Below are 17,390 nucleotides of genomic sequence, written 5' to 3' on the forward strand. Positions count from 1 at the left end.
TTTTGGCTTTAATTAAAGCCAAATCCGCTTAAAGAAAACTGGCATAATCAGTAAAATCATCTCATCGAGAACATGCTATCTGTTTCTAAACTTAAAGTGTGGCAGTTTAGCATGTAAACTCCAACCAGCCGCCGCCACACGCCCATCCACAAGGAGGCGTCCTATGACAGCTGGAGAAGGTAAGTGTTTAGCTCTTCAACGTCACTTCCTTTTTCCTGCCCTTGGAAGCAGCACGAGACTGTCTGTTCGGGATCATAACATGGCTAAACTGAGCAAAGAGAGCAAACAGCGGCTGCAGCAGCTGTTCCAGTGCGGCCAGTTTGTCATCCGATGGGGTTTTATTCCAACCGTGCTGTACCTCGGTCAGTATCCGAATAGGAGTGAGGGGTATGCGGCGAGATGATGCTAATGCTAACCGGTTAGCGCAGCTTCTTAGCATTAAACTGTATTTTCTTCTGTCCCGGTGAGGTTGACGTGTTGTATTGGGGCCCTCGTTAAAACAGCATATCAAACATAACATGATTAATAAAATGTTGCGAGCCCCAGTTTTATTTTTAAAAAACTGAAGTGTCTCTAGTCTATCAGCTATGGCTTTGCTGTACGTTGTAGAGGAACTCCTGTAGCATGAACTCATGCTATGGATTTGTATGGCTAATCAGTTTTGCCTCAGATAGACAGAAATATTATAATTCTGATCATTTATCAGTACTGATACATGTGAGACTTTATCAGAGGCGTGAGCATTAAAGCAGATACCTTTGTGTCAAAGTAACTGAGAATAAAACAGAAAAACATGAAGGAGATTTTCCTGGCCTGGATTTTTATAGCAGATAACCTTTAAAATATTCTGCAATATTACATAATTATAAAAAAATATGTCTCTCTTCAGTATTGAACATCAGAAATTAGGCTTTCTGGTACGAGGTGGGTAATAAGCAAATGAATAATGCCGAAAACAGAGATTTGAGATGGGAAGCTGTTCTTGAAGTACAGAGAGAGATTTTTATCGTGGTGGAAGCCAAATAGCAAAAGTCAGAGGAAATTAATGACGACATTTATCAAATTTGAAGCGTAGTTTAGTTTAATACTCAATTCCGATTTTTTTGATCAAATCCGATTTTTTTTTAGTCTGGTTGTTCACACTACAAATAAAATGTGACAGAAAACGTGCTCTAGTGTGAACCCTCAAGCGGCCCGCATGCGCAAAAGAAGACGTCACACACAACACGCTCTGTTTAGACCCAGACCAAACAGTATTGTTTGACTGATGGCCCTAAATATAAAGACTTGTTTCGGACTTTATGTTTCCTAATTTTGCTTTAAATTATAAAGTTATTTACATATGGCCTAATAATTATCCCTATTGCTGTTTTAGTGAGGAGCGGTGCTTCAAAGGATAGTTGCAGATTTCTGTCAGAATCTGCAGATTATACAGTACAAATAAAACAACGTTTCTCCAATGTTGTCTACCCAACAGTTTCACTAACATCTACACTAGATGGTCAGGAAGTGTTCGGGCGCTTCTCCGGCGCCGATAATTGGCGTCTGTCTTGTGTCAGTGACGTAAAAGACGGATGTAATGTGACACGACCATTCAAGCAGCAGTCACTTTCTAAAACATCAGATATGTATCGGATTCAGTACCACACACGAAAGTGACCTAGGTCGGATTTGAAAATATCAGATTTGTGCTGTTCAAACTATTATACCATGATCAGATATGGGTCCCATAGGGTCAAAAAGTCGAATTTGATGCGCTTTCGCCTGCAGTGTGAACGTAGCCTTTGGTGGGTTTTTTTGTTTTTTTTTTTAAACCAGTGCTGATAAGGCAGGAAAAGTAGGTATGGAGATGTAGAGCTGCTCTAAACACGTGTAACATATATTCACATAGGCCGTATATAAATATAAATATAAATGTCTCTTCTGAATTTTAAAGCAAAGCAGGCCAAGAAAATATGAGCGATTTTTTTTTTTTTTTTTTTTTTTTTTTTTTTTAAAAACAACAACCCAAAAGCCCTCAAGCAGTCAGCAACAAAACGGGGTCTGAATTTTAAAGGCGAAAGGTTATCTCTTTATCTTACAAGAAGACCCAAAACACATCGCTTGTCTGTATGTAAATCAATAAGATTTCAAAATTGCCCAAAACGGCAAGTTTACTGATATTGATATATCTGGTATAGGCCAATATTGGCTCTTATTTGTTGCCCACTCGCAAACATAACGCCAGCGGTGGAACCCTACTTGAGGTTTTTAGAAAAAGGGAAGGATGATGGTTTATCATGGCATTTACCACACATAGAGTTGATTGGGTGGCCTGCCCAAGTAAATTAACAGACCCCTGGTATATTTTCTGACTCATATTTTTTTTAAATTTTTATTCTTTTAAATTTGTGGACAGTCCCTTCACTCTTATTTTGAAAGTTAAGTTTATGCTAACATGCTAGGATTCCCATGTTGTGCCCCCACCTCCGCCACAAATGCATATCATTCTGTTTGCAGCACTTTGCTGACTATGCGAGTTGAGTTCCCTTCTGCTTTAGTGATGTAAACTGTGACCTTGTGTGCCTTACGGGTAACACGTCCCTGTGGTAGTAGATTCAAAACAGTTTTTCTTCAGACATTTCTGTGATCCTGAAATAGCTGGCTGTGGTTTGAAGGAGTGTTGGGGAAGACCTGTCCATCACTGTATTTGGGAGCTTTGATGGGGAAGTTGAAACTTTTGCATGGCTGTGGTTTGGATTATGTGGGGGAAGTTGAGACTTGTGCATGTGTGACCATACGCCTTAAGAGATTCCTCTCAGTATATTGGAAACACCAACAGTGATGTCACACTTTCTCTCATTTCCCTCTTGCTGAGCCTTTTCTGCATGTGCAACTCATTTACTTGAGGAAGAATAGTTTTAAATTAAATACATGCTGCTGTTGGGTTACCACCATTTTCTATATATTTCAAGCAAGTTAAACAACTAGTATATTAAATGATGAATGTTTTCACGCTATGGCTATACCACATATATTGTGTCAGATAATATTACGCAAGAGCAAGAGTTGTGCGTCAGCCTCTGATGACAATTTGGTGCCTAAACATGGGGCTACTTCAACAGCCTCCAACATCTTTGCAAAAGATACAAGAAAACTGAAAGAGGCAAACGTGTTTCACCACTTGAGGCAAAAACATAGTCGATATGCACTACGAGGCTACAAAGGAGATACTAGCAGCTGGTGATGTACCACCCAAATGGAAAACCATTTACAGCACTGCTGGAGCGATCACTAGTTAAGACAGGAAGAGCAAGTGGTGTTGTGAAACAAACTGAAGTAGTTACATGGTGGAAAAGCAGGACTTGACAGTGGGGGAGTCTGGCTAGGCCACTCCATGACCTTAATATGCGTCTTTAGCCCCTCCTTTGTTGCCTTGACAGAATGTTTTGGGTCATTGTCATGCTGGAAGACCCACCCACGACTCATCTTCAGTGTCCTGGCTGAGGGAAGGTGGTTCTTTTCCATGATTTTACAGTACATGGCCTTGTTCATTGGACCATCAATGAAGTGAAGTTGTCCTGTACCCTTGGCAGAAAAACATCCCCAAGCATAATGTTTCCACCTCTGTGCCTGACTGTGGGGATGGTGTTCTTTGCTTCATACTCAACATTTTTCTTCCTCCAAACACAGCAGGTCGAGTTGACGACCACACCACTTTCTCCTAAACCTTCTCTGAATAATTTAGATGTTCACTGGCAAACCTTAGACTGACCTTTAGATGTGGCCTCTTGATGCCAGGAGCGTCTGTAATTGATTGGCTGTGTGGCATACAGAAGACATTCTGTGGGAGCCCGAATTCTGGATGGGTTGTAGGGGATCAGCATCACGGGCTGCTTTTGTGCTTACATTTAACTTAGGCTGTGTCACTGGTGTTGCACCATAATACTGCTGCGGATGCTATCGGCACCTTCTTTTAATAAATTCACACTTCAGATTAGGAAGTGTGTCATCAATGACAGCTCAGTGGGAAATGTCTATCATATGCTTCCACTTGTGATTGCTGCTGCCTGCAAGCTGCAAGTGGAGCAAAAAAAATTTTTTCTACATTTCAGAAATCTTGTTACGGAAAACTTTCTTGAAATATCGTGATGTAATTTGAAGGCTACGTGGCCCATCCCGGTTTCACACACGAATGAATACCTTCCTGCACTTAGCTCAAATCAGGACACTCTGGATCAGAAACATTGGTTAAGGCGAGTGTGCTGAAGGGGTCGAAGCATACAGGAGCTGTAAAGTTGGTGACGATTTCACCGGACACCTACGTGTTCTGTTATCACATGGAAACAATCACTCTGACTTTGCACTGGATAAATGGCCTGTATTTATATAGCGCTTTACTAGTCCCTAAGGACCCAAAAGCGCTTTACACATCCAGTCATCCACCCATTCTCACTCACACACACACACACACACACACTGGTGATGGCAAGCTACGTTGTAGCCACAGCCACCTTGGGGCGCACTGACAGAGGCGAGGCTGCCGGACACTGGCGCCACCGGGCCCTCTGACCACCACCGGGCAACGGGTGAAGTGTCTTGCCCAAGGACACAACGACCGAAACTGTCCAAGCCGGGGCTCGAACCGGCAACCTTCTGATTACAAGGCGAACTCCCAACTCTTGAGCCACGATCGCCCCACGATAGATTCTGATACACCCGTATGTAATTAAACTTAGACACAGTGATCACCTGACGGGTCTAAACAAAACAGCCAAAGAAATCAGGTTTTACCCTTGATATTAGGAGAGTGGTAACAGGAGGCTATTTTTCGCCTTCTGGGATCCTCTTATCTTTTTTTTTGGAGAATGTCTTGCGTCAGGCTCAACTACTTCCTTGACTTTAAATGAAGGCAGAAGTATTGATATCAGGGGATATGAATTTGTAGTCTTCTGCTGCTTGTGGAATGATCTGATCTAAGCTAGTTTAATGAAAGCAGGATGTTTTGCTGGGTCTGTTTGCATTCTGCTGACACACTGTAATCACTGAATTAGCAAATGATTTGCTTCATTAGTTCTCAACAGGACAGTATTTTTACTCACTGTGGCTCGAAACTAGTTATAAACCACAATATGAGTAAAACCGGTGCTCAAATTCATATCTCCAAATTTGAGGGACCACCCCCACCCCCAAAAAAATGCTTTCAATAAGGGGGATTTATGTTTAGATCTTGCCATCATCGTATTTCTTTTCTCATCTTTAAAGTTTCGGTATATTCTCTTTTCCTCTGTCATGTGTGCACCAGCGCTTCAGCACTAATCGAGCCCCACTCATTTGAGCTTTAACATTCAAGTGAAAATAAACCTACATGGTATGGAGCTGAGCAGTAGAATAGTGCACTTTACATGAGTTATTTACACATTATAAAGTGTACAAAAGAAGTTATGTTCAAGGGGTACAATGTGGTTTTGTGTGGGGAAAAATATTGCACACGAGGACTGCACTGAAATTCAAAACTGTTAGTTGGTGTCTTGTACATTTGAGCGTGCCTTACAAGAATCACCTCGTAATTCTTATTTATGGTTTTGACTTACAGGTTTCAAACGAGGAGCAGATCCAGGGATGCCTGAACCTACTTTCTTAAGGTAAGACGAATCGGTCTGAGATATGTGTAATAAAATAAAGCATCCTACTCCTAGATCCAAAGTCAAATAATACATCGGGGGGGTTTTTTTTTTGGGGGGGGGGCGAACTCCTGACCAACAAGATTTATGTCCAGTCTCATGAAGTAGGGTCATTGTAGGGATTATTCATGTACACTTAGACCATGTACATAAGGATGAAAATACATTATATGTCAAAACAGTTCATTCTTTAAGTAAAACTGCCCATTTAACAAAGTTGAATGATAGCTTGAAGAGAAAAGGATGTGTGATGTCTTAATACCCGCCTTGGAATACTGATGTGAGGCTATTTTTAGTCCTGTAAGAATCTCTTATCTTTTTTATTTCTGTTTTTTTAATTTCTTTTTTTTTTTTTTTTTTAAGAACCTATTGCATCATCTGTTATCTCAGTATAGATAAACAGGAAAAAAGGTAACCTATATTTACCAGAAACTGAGCTGCTTGTTGCGCCTCCTCCGCCTCCCCAGTCTCAACAGCCCGTTGCTAATAATATCAGTGTGTTTGTTTTTACTTTATATAGAGATTTGATTTTGTTTAAATATGAGAACAAGCAAATAATTCAATATGAAATTATGACTTTAGTTAAGCTGTGGTCATTGTTTTCAATATTTTAGAAATTAACATGTACATTTAGTGTCTTTTTTAGCATGTATGACGATGCTGGTCAGGTACAGGGATGGCACTGAGAATAAGTGAAAAAAGCAACCTATGTCCAAGGAAGACTTTAAAAGACTTTCAAAAAACTTGGAGAACTGTTGCTCTACACCACTTAAAAAAGTTACAAGAAAGTCAAATATAAAGAAATGAGAGTCGGCACAAGACTTTTGCACCGTTCTGCAAAGCATTTAAACATGATGTACAAGTGGTATGATAGCAAAATTCTCTATTTTGCATTTTAGTGGATTATCTTAAAATCATGAGATGTAAATTTTTTTTGTTTGTTTTCCAGGACTTTAAAGCCCCTTTTCCATCAGTACCTACTCGGATCGACTCGGCACCGTTCGCCATGGTATACAGGGTTTTCCATTAGGTCATAATACCTGGGTTTTTTTTAAGTACCTGCTTGGCCCGGGTTCCAACGATCCAAACACATATTAAAATGTGACATCATCAGACTGTATACCACCGATTGGCTGGTCAGCAGCGTCACTCGATGGAGTCTGACAAAAAGCCACGGACCGAGCAGTAGGTTTATTCTTGCCTCGACATCCACCTTTTAAATAGCCTTTGTTTTGCATGTTAATTACATCGCGGGACGCTTTGATGCGTTGCTGTGATGACAACCACACACGCTGCGTAGTACTGAATATAAAGGAAAACCAGTCAAGTCGTGGCCGATCCATGGCGAGTCGATCCAAGTATGTACTAATGGAAAAGGGGGTTAACTGTTTCATCCCATGGGGGGATGTGGGGGTTTTTTTTTGTTTGTTTGTTTGTTTTTTAAATGCACTGCATTCTGCTGAGCTGCGCTAAACAACATCCTGTACAACTCAAAATTGTTGTACAGGCCCATGTAACATAGTTACATAGTGATAGTTGTGATAACGTTTGTAAGCATGTTTTTTTTTTATACATATATATATATTTTGGCAATGCTGTTAATACATCACACTATTATTTCCTCACTATGTCAGTAACATATTTCCAAGGATGTTTTAATATTGATTTTCTTTGTTGTCTTCTAGCTTGCTCTGGGGCTGAGGAACATCTTCACACGACCAATCCCTAACCATCAACCAAACCATGTGACCCACCTGTGACTGGACGAAATGGACTTCTTTTGCTTTCCCCTCTAAAAATAATAATGATCAGATGACATTTGTACATTGTTTCTCACTATCTGTAAAGTATTGATTGGATGTTATCCATTTCCATGTAGTCTGTAACTATGGTACATGTACAGAGATGTGTGAACAGGTTTGTCCCTTGAAATACACGCTGATTGGACTATCAGTTGGAGGGTTATTTTTTGTTAATGCGAAGCACTGATGTTTGTTTCCTGTTTTTTTCTTAGTTTTTATTTGTAATTTAACATTTCTGAAAATAAATCCTCAAAGAAACGACTCTTTTCTTCCTTAATATAAACAATCCAGTCGCTTTCATGCAGAAGAAACTGATAGCAAATATTTTACTGAGCAATTATAAAGTTTTGATATATCAAATGTATCAATCTTACATGGTAATGATGAGTCATAGTCATAGATTAACGGGAACATTTTCCGTCCACCTTTAAATGTGTGTATATAAATGTGTTGAGTTGACTGATCTAAATCTAAGTGTCAAGATTCATGCATTTGCAGAATGCGCTGCTGCGTTGAAATGTGTGAAATGTTGGGGAAAGAATAAGTCCTTGCTTTTTATGCAAATGATTTTTTTTTTTATTTCAGCATATGCAAAAAAATAAAGTCAGTTGTGTTACATAAGAGATCACTGTACTGTAAAATTCTTTAACAATAAATAGTAATCAGCACCAGAAATGCTAATTACAAGTACAGTGCAAATTGTATTTACACTGCATTTCTCCTGCACAATAGATTTTTCTCTAATAAATAATCTCTACCAATTATAAATAAGATAAATAAGAATAGCACAGCAGGTGATTCTACATACACAGTATGTTGCTGTGGGGCCTGCTGTACCCAGAGGAGGTTATGATCTTGAGAAAGTAGGAGTGTCAAAACCATCCAGTTTTCCCTGAGTTATTATTTCATAACTGAATGTAATTTGAGCATTATTCGTCTTTTTAACAACTGGTATCTGCTGATTGGTTCAGTTGCTTTTCCATTCTACAAACAGCTCTTTTCCCCTCACTCAGGAAGGCTTTGAGGGCTCTCAGGATGCTGTAGGCGTTCAACTTGCTGTGGTAAGGATCAGGGCTGTTGACCTCCTTGAGAAGCTGCTCCTCCTCACTGCTGGTCAGCGGTGTGACTTGATTGCTGTTTTTCATCTGTGGGTCAGAAGAGATGGTAGAATGAGGTGTTATTTAGGAACAGGACGCAGAAGTGAAAATGTGACAGTACTAAGACAACAGGCATTCTGGTGAAACAGTGATGTAGTATGAGAGGTGATGTATTTAATTGAGATTTTGTGCTACCTATCACTTCTGCTCCTCTCACATTTACAATAGAAATGTTGTTACTGGGCTTTGTGACAGCTAAAGGTAGAGAAGTCACCTTTTATTGTGAATTTTACTTTTAATATCTGTATGTAGTGGATTGTTTTTTTTTTCTGAAGTAAATCTACTTTATCTGTCTTCCTAACATTACTGACAGGAAATACCCAAGAGACTGCTGAAAAGTCAAATTTGACTTTTCCTCGGAGGATAGTTAAAGACGCGTGTCAAACCCACCTTTCCTTTGACCATGCCGGCCAGGTCGATCAGAGTGCCGATGTTTGACGGAGCGTCGGAGAAGTTCAAACTGCCGCGGTACTCCTTCTCTACGTGCTTGAGTAAAACCGAATAGATGAGCAGACCCTTGGCCAGCGTCTGGAGACAAGTCTCCTGCACAAAGGAGAGAAGAACAGCCCGAGTTATCGAACTAACCCCAACCCCTCCTTCCGACCTTTGTTAGTGACAGCATTAGAAAAAGAGAAAGGAGCTCTCACCTTTCTGAACTTGGTAATATTGCAGTGCTTCGGGATAGAGGCGGGGGTGTGGGAGTCCAAAGCTTGATCGCGATTCTCCAGAGTCTGGAAATGGTGCTCAAACTAATAGAAAAGAATTAAAATACAACTTAAATAGGCTGGAAGTATTTTAGAATCCCAGGGGTCCGAGGGAACCCCAATCGGACTTGATGACACCTGTTAATCATAGTTAATGAGCAGGCCCTTACCGCTTTCTCGTATTCTTGAGCTGAGTCAAAGAGTGACCTCCATATATTAAAAGGCTTGACAGTGGACATCTGCGCCTCCTCCGTCTCTTCACCTGAGAAGTCACCGGCCACACTTCCGTCTTCAATCGGAGCGCCGGAAGCGCAGAGAAGCAGAGCGGCCAGCATCACCGCAGAGAAAACGTGCACATCTGCTTGGGGAGACAGAACAAGAATGAACGAATGAATGAATGAAAAGAGGAAGATACGCAGGAAACTCGCGCACCACAGCCTGCAAATTACTTACTGAATATAGAGGGCATGGTGCGCTGCTGGGAAGCACTTGTCAAGTTTCCGCTGATGCTGAAGGCTGCCAGGGCCAGAAGGATTTGGCTTGTATCTGAGATGCGCTGTTTTTATACATTCCTCAGACGAATGGGATTTTCCAATCCCGACTTGCAAAACGGAATTAACAGTAACTGCGTCATGAAGATTTGATGAAGATTATGAGTGTCTTCAACAGGACCAGTTGATCCTTATTATTATCATTATTATTATTATAATTTTTTTATAAATTACTGTTGTTATTATTATTACTGTTGTTGGTGGTGTGTGATTGCTATTATAATGTTGTGAGAATTTGTTTTATGTATTATATATTTTATATATACCGGTTAAATGGCACTTTTATAAATAATAATAAATACACAATAAATTACATATATATATATGTATATATATATATGTATATATATATATATATACACACACACACACACACACACACACACACACACACACACACATATATATATATATGTAATTTATTGTGTATTTATTATTATTTATAAAAGTGCCATTTGAATGTGAGAGTGAATGAATAATGGCATTGTAAAGTGCTTTGGGTGCCTTGAAAAGCACTATATAAATCCAATCCATTATTATTATTATTATTATTATTTAAGTAATTTTTTTAGCAAAGATTGGAGAAGTTATAAAGCACAGAGAATCATCATGTAAAAAAAATCCCTATGATATTTTCAGCTCAAGAATTTAAAGGGAAAATCCTTCTAAAACCAAACATTTGCATAGCAGCATTCCAGTGCATTTAGCTTGTAGCAACTTTATATATCAAATGATATAATGAATAAATAAATAAATGAATAAACAATGCATAATTACATACACACATACATAAATACACTGCACAAGCAGATGAAATGATCAATAGATGTAACCCCATTCATTATCATGTACAGGAATTATACATTTATTTGCATCACATGAAAATGAGTCTAAACATATAAATGTACCGTTGTAACCAATGTAATGGGAGTTATCTGAAAAAAAAATACACACTCTCTTGTGTTAGATGTGTGAAAGCAAAAGGAAAGATTAGAGATTCACGAGGTAAAGCTATGATTTGGCAACTACTTAAGTACATTTTGACAATTGGTGTGACAAAACTGGGGTGTCACTGAACATAGTATTTATCAGACAATCAACTGAGTACTAACATGCATTTGAAGTTAAAAGGCGTTCTGCCTTATTTTCCCTATAGAATAATTGTGCCCTATATATCTGATAATATCATGCGTCATAATAAATCAGACAATTTACAGAACAGCAATTTTTCATACCTTTAATACAGTTTGCTTTACATGCTTTCAGCCATAATAATTTTAGCAAGACTTTAAACATTAGTAGTTTGCCATCTTTCATATGTACACATGTAGACTAATAAAATTGGTATTTATTTATTTCAAACATTAACATTTTATTTTGTATTACTATAAAATGGGGATTTCACATTTTCAGTGAAAATACACAGTAAAAATCCTGCGAAATAAAATTGCTTTCTGTCTCTAAGGAAGCTGTGCTAAGTCTAGAAATTTCAATAGAGTGACCTCAGTGAAGCAGCTCGTTAAAGGAAGAACTGCTGAGAGATTTTACTGTTATCACGGACAAGTGTGTAACTAGCATATCCTGAAAATGCAATGATAAAGCATGATGACCTAAATATCACAAATATTTCCCATCAGCAGAATATAAAGGTTGGAAAGTTTAAAACCCATTAAATCATTTAGTGCTTTGATAAGACATGTCATTGCTCAGTGATGTTCAAAAACGACAGCTTTTCAAGAAAGCCAAACCTTTTGAAGATAGTGGTGGGAAAGATTTGTAGCTATGCATCGAGTAGATTAGGCTGTGACTTCACAAAAGGCCACTCAGAGGTTATTAATGTTACATTAGACTCACATCCAAACTTTTAGGAAACCTTTTGATTTCAGCTTCTGCGGTAGAAACAGCAATCCAAGATAAATCTACTTCAAATTAAATATAAGCCTTATTTTACCGTCATATTGATATTACACTTTTATTAACTTTGCCGAGTAAACAGTACTGTGGAGTGAAGAGAGAGTGTGGACCCAAATGCAGACACTGGCAATGGACTTAACTGAAACGTGCCTTTAATTGTGGCAGAATCAAAACACAAACAAAAGGGAAGAAAGACAAAGACTAAACTGTCAAAGCCTAAACTGGGAGGAAACTAGAAGCAAGTATAAAGAAACTAAAGACATGAGACATGTGACATGGGACATAGGAAATGCAGCGGTTGCAGAAGATCTGGCAACAAGCAGAGGATGACATATACGCACAGGGAGGACTAGGAAATGAGACACAGGAGGAGAGCACAGCTGGGAGAAATCACATACAATGAGACTAAAAACACTATCATAGCACGAGACCGTCAAAATAAAACAGGAAACATGAGACAGACTTGACACTGAAACCAGGAGAAGCACAGACATAAAATGATAACTAGATGAGACGTGACACAAGGAACACAGGGGAAGCACAGAGACAGAAATCAAGAGATGGAGTGATGAATCCAATTAAGAACTTTTTGGATCAAATATTCATCAATATATATAATAGTACAATGAGGTACAATAGTGAATGTCTACAGCCATCTGTAAAACATGGAGGCTCTGTCATGGTTTGGTACATATCAGACAGTAATGTTGGAGATCTTGTCAAAATTGATGATAAGAATGGATAAAAGTACCATCAGAGTTTGCATAACTGAACAGAAAACACGCAGTGGAGCACTATCAGTCATGGATTAGCCTCCCCAGAACCAAGACCTTAACATCACTGAAGTAGTGAGCGATCATCTTTACTGAGAATAGAATAAAAGGCAGCAGGCATCCAAAGAAGAGCTTTGAATGTCCTTCAACAAGCCCAAAGACCACTTAAAGAAATTACAAGAAAGCTTGCCTCAGTGTCCAGTCTGTGTTGAAGAATAAAGGGGTTCAAGGCAAATGCTGACTTTCAAGCTCATTAGAATTGTACAAACTCTACTGTTGCCTTACATAATGAATTCCCATTTTTCAAAAAAACCACTGCAACTATTTTCCAGTTTCCTCACAAATAATAAAGAAATGACCAATGGTTCAACTGTCTTCCACAGTACTGCATGAGCCTGTACTTACATCTTCACTTCAGAGCTTTGCTGGAGCAAAGTGCTCTAATGGGGTGATACAGTACTATAAGGTCATTAAAATAAGATGGGGCCTGATTATTCAGAACCTTGCATGTGATGAGAAGGATTTCAAATTTAATTCTGGATGTAACAGGAGCCATTGAAGAGATCGCAATATGCTCTCACTTTCTACTCCCTGTCAGTATTCTTTCTGTAGCATTTTGGATCAGCTGAAGTATTGTCAGGGAGGTTTCTTTTTTTAGGACATCCTAATAAGAAGTAATAAATGCATGAACTAGTTTTTCAGTGTCACTCTGAGCCAGGATATTTCTAAATTTTGAGATATTGTGGAAATGAAAAAAAGAAGCCCTACATATTTGTCTAATATGCAATTTGAAGGACATATCCTTAAAAAAACAATGGCTCAAAGATTCCTCACACTGTTACTCGAGGACAAGGTAATGCTATCCAGAGTAAGCATCTGGTTAAATACCATATTCCCAAGGTTTTATGGCCAAGTACAATAACCTCAGTTTTATCAAAATTTAGAGACAGAAAATTAGAAGTCATAGAGGTCTTTATGTCTTTAAGACCTTCCTGCAGTTTACCTAATTGGTGTGCATTATCTGGGTTCATGGATAGATAGAGTTGGGTGTCATCTGCATAGCAGTGAAAATTACTTGTAATGATGCTGCCCAAGAAAAGCATATTACGTAAACAGAATTGGTCCCAGCATGGAACCCTGTGGAACTCCATAATTAACCTTAGTGTAGAGGACTCTCCATTTACAAGAACAAACTCTAATCGCTGTAATAAAATATTAGGTAATAAAATAAAATACTAGTATATAAAACACTGTTAAGAAGATCATTTGTAACCTTCACTGAAACTGTTTCTGTACAGTGATTCGCTCATAAACCTGACTGAAGCTCTTGAAAATAATTAAGTTGTTAATTAGCTGTTTTACAACTACCCTATTACGAATTCATGGTTTGGAGGAAATAATGGAGAATAATAGAGTCTATATAAATAATTGTGTTATTGAAAGTAACTGTACATAATGTTACACCAGCCTAAAATATGAGACTCATCATCTTATCAGTAGTTCTAATGTTTTTTAGTTGAAATTCTGTTTGTTTTAACACTTTGTTACCTTTTTTCCCACAGATGGATATCTGTTTAGCTGTGCCTTATAATAACATGAAAAACAGGACGTCTCTCTTTGAGGCCTCTGTAATATTTATCTTTCTTCACTTTCTCTCGTTGAGGTTCAATACAATTGAAAGATTTACTCTTTGTCGCAACAAGCTTACAACAACAGTTACCACTGTTCTCTGTGTTCAAATAAATTAATGTCAGAAAAATTGGTGAATTTTACATTTTTTGTATGTGAGTGTGTTTTATCCTTTGTTCTCTGTTCTTCGAGAATTTGGCCTGGAAGACAAAAGATTTTCAAATCTGTTCAGTACATTGAAACCTGGCTGGAATATGATGCTCATAACCCCAATCTAGACATGAGCTTTGTTCTTTACATGGAATGTGTGTCAAAATCAAAGATTTAATATTGGCCATATATGTCATTTCCTTTAAAGATCCCAACTTTATCCACCAGCGTTTGGTTTGTTTTTACAACTTTCTTGCTTTCTTAATCTTCTCTTTTCAAGGACCAATTACATGCAGATACATTTCTTGCATTCACCTCAGCAAGCTGTCTGGAGCGCTTCAGTTCACCAGCTCAGTGTGAGGTTTATAGTCAAAATATGTCATTCTTTCTAATTTTCCCCTGTTACTATATTTGGAATGAAACTTTCCCTCTGTCTGCTAGGATTACTCAGTGGAGAATCAAATGAGAGAACTCCTGAACTGGCTTAAAACCAAACAAACCTAAACAACAGAGTACATGTAACATGCCGCTACATGTTTTTGGCCAGAGATGTTGTAAGAATGGGTTTATTTCCACTTTTGATTTTGGTACTTTCAGTGGACATTCTGAGGCTTTATAATAGCTCAGTGGTTGTGGGGTCGTGGGTGTAGTTATTGGGAATTGCCAGTCTTGACATTTGCATCCCTAATTTCAAGACACGATTTCAGATTGTTAAATCTGTAAGGTTTGGGGGAAATATAACTGCCACAATTCTCAGATGCATTCACCGGGTTTAGTTTACATGTGATTATCCTGGTTGGTTTTCTCTGGAAAGAAAGTCTTGCAAGCTATTTCTCTCATTTCTGCTTTTTTGTAGTTGTGACCAAAGTCACTTATTTTCTACCACAAAAGTCCACAGCACACCACAGACATCTTCTACTTGGGAAATAAAAAAATCTACATTTTATTTTATCCTTTATCTAAATATTAAACAAGCGCTTATAATGCCACTTCTTGCTGTGTTGTAGCTGCCCAGTACGTATTGAGATGATTTGTTTAGGATGTGTGTGTGTGTGTGTGTGTGTGTGTGTGTGTGTGTGTGTGTGTGTGTGTGTGTGTGTGTGTGTGTGTGTGTGCATTTGGAAGTTCTGTACCTTGTTACTTTGCATTTTATAAGGAGTTTACCATCTGCTACACTAAGCACCTTGGAGTACATTATGATTTAATGCATGCTTTTCCTGCTGCTCCAAGACAACCATTTCTTATATTTTCTTAGTTTGGCAGTCTAAATCTTATATCTATATATATAGATATATATATATATCTATATATATAGATATATCATATATCTCTATATATCTCTATGTGCTAAATAAGGTAGTAGTTTTGAAGTAGTGTATGTCACGTTCAAGCTAAAGACATAGGGACTTCCTGTGTGGTTTGTACTGATTTACATGGAAAGAAAAACTACATCAGCAAAAAACAGGTAAGCATTGTGAGCTAAATTTAATTTAGTGAAACAATCTTTGTATAAAACCTGCCGACTAAACCAACCAGGTGTCTGCTTTGAAGAAAAAAACTAAAACTAGAATCATATGTACATAAATTATAAGAAAATAGCAGAGAGCAAGTCTCGTGTAAAGGGAAGTGAAACTGTTAAATAATTTGAGACGCTGACTCAATGTTCGACATTCATGATTAAAAAAAAAAGAAAAAAAGTCGGTCCTGGGGTCAAGTGGCCCATGGGTCATGCAACTGATGATGCAGTTGTACCTCCTCTTTACATCGTTAAGTCACATGTCATACGTCTAGTTTATGACAGAGGACAGAGGTTGCTAATCCTTGTCAGATTCTCAAAAAACAAAAACAAAAGTAAAAACAAAACAAACAAAAAAAATTTATTATCCAGAATATTTGCTGGCCATCATCTGCAAGAATCCTTTGGAAGTTTCCTGTCTCTGTCACACTTTGTCTAAAATCTAAAAAGATCAATAAAATGAAAGCAAGGAGTAATGAAATTGGTTGCAGCAAGCACTTTTTTTAACTTCCCATTTTTTCATTACAAAAAATAACAAGAAAGGATGTGACAACACAAAAGGAAATGAGCTTTCCTTCTCTCGAGTGCATCAATCTGTAAATGCGAAAATAAAATGAGTCAAATAAGCTGATCTTGGGAAAACTATGGCAGTGGAATGATTTAACTTGAAAATGATTTAACTTGAAAATTACTCATTCACACTCATAGTGGTTGCCAGATTTTCTTTCTTTTGACTAGTCTTAAACCTGCAGCTCCTTCTACTGAAACCACTTTGAGTCAATGCTGAGGTGAAGACTCAAGCTGAAGCTAATTACTAATTATGACGAAAAGAAACATGCATGGCTTATCGTAACATTTACAGTTAGGGACATAACCTTTTGAACTCTGCATCACCAAAGTGGATACTATTACGCTGTAACTGAAGTGCAGGCTTTAGTTCTTTAATAAAAGTACTGCATCAAATGAAGATGCAGCTATTTTTTTTATATACAATCTGCCATTTTCAGAGGCCAAGTGAGGGCTGTTCCCTTTTATGTCATGGCTAATAAAGATCTGGAGTTGATTCCAAGTGTTAAAGATCCAAATGGTAGCTGAACGAAGTCCCAAGACATGACGGTGTAAATCATGGGAGCCATCAGTAAGCTAAAAAAAAAAAAGAAGGAAAAAAAGAAAAACAAATTTTACCTATCAGAGAGAAACAAAACAACAACAAAGAAACAAAAAACTTCAGGAGCGACAAAATCAATCATCTGCTTCATCCATAAAAAGAATAAATGCACTGGCCAACTCAGCAACTCTAAAGGACCTGAATAACCACTGAAGATCACTTAGTTTAGTGATCTTCAGTGGTTATTGAGTGATGGCAGAATTATTTCCTTGACAAGAAACCCCCCACAGCAAGTCAAAAAACCCCAAAAAACTAACTGTTGAGAAGGCAGCTGTATCATTGTCAAAGTCTGAAAGAAAAACAAATCACAAATGGAAATACGGAGGGTTCAGAATAACATGCAAACTTCTGGTTACACTGAAG

General features: G+C 38.0%; 2 protein-coding genes across 2 annotated transcripts; one reads left to right on the forward strand and one right to left on the reverse strand.

Moving 5' to 3' along the window:
• Positions 1 to 197: 197 nt before the first annotated feature.
• On the forward strand, positions 198 to 7,723 carry tomm7 (translocase of outer mitochondrial membrane 7 homolog (yeast)). The gene is made up of 3 exons (XM_085262913.1): positions 198 to 362; positions 5,576 to 5,624; positions 7,349 to 7,723. The coding sequence occupies exons 1-3, from the start codon at positions 260 to 262 to the stop codon at positions 7,362 to 7,364; spliced, it is 168 nt and encodes a 55-aa protein (XP_085119039.1). The 5' UTR covers positions 198 to 259; the 3' UTR covers positions 7,365 to 7,723.
• Positions 7,724 to 8,311: 588 nt separating this feature from the next.
• LOC146549431 (interleukin-6-like) lies at positions 8,312 to 9,676 on the reverse strand. Its single transcript, XM_085262664.1, has 4 exons — positions 9,497 to 9,676; positions 9,270 to 9,371; positions 9,013 to 9,165; positions 8,312 to 8,610 (listed from the first exon to the last, which is right to left on the reverse strand). The coding sequence occupies exons 1-4, from the start codon at positions 9,659 to 9,661 to the stop codon at positions 8,407 to 8,409; spliced, it is 624 nt and encodes a 207-aa protein (XP_085118790.1). The 5' UTR covers positions 9,662 to 9,676; the 3' UTR covers positions 8,312 to 8,406.
• Between the last annotated feature and the right edge of the window lie 7,714 nt (positions 9,677 to 17,390).

Source organism: Mchenga conophoros, linkage group LG22 (assembly GCF_057382185.1).
Source record: "Mchenga conophoros isolate Kocher_MC1m ecotype Shallow Benthic linkage group LG22, M_conophoros_male_GT1.1, whole genome shotgun sequence".
Classification (NCBI taxonomy): Eukaryota; Metazoa; Chordata; class Actinopteri; order Cichliformes; family Cichlidae; genus Mchenga; species Mchenga conophoros.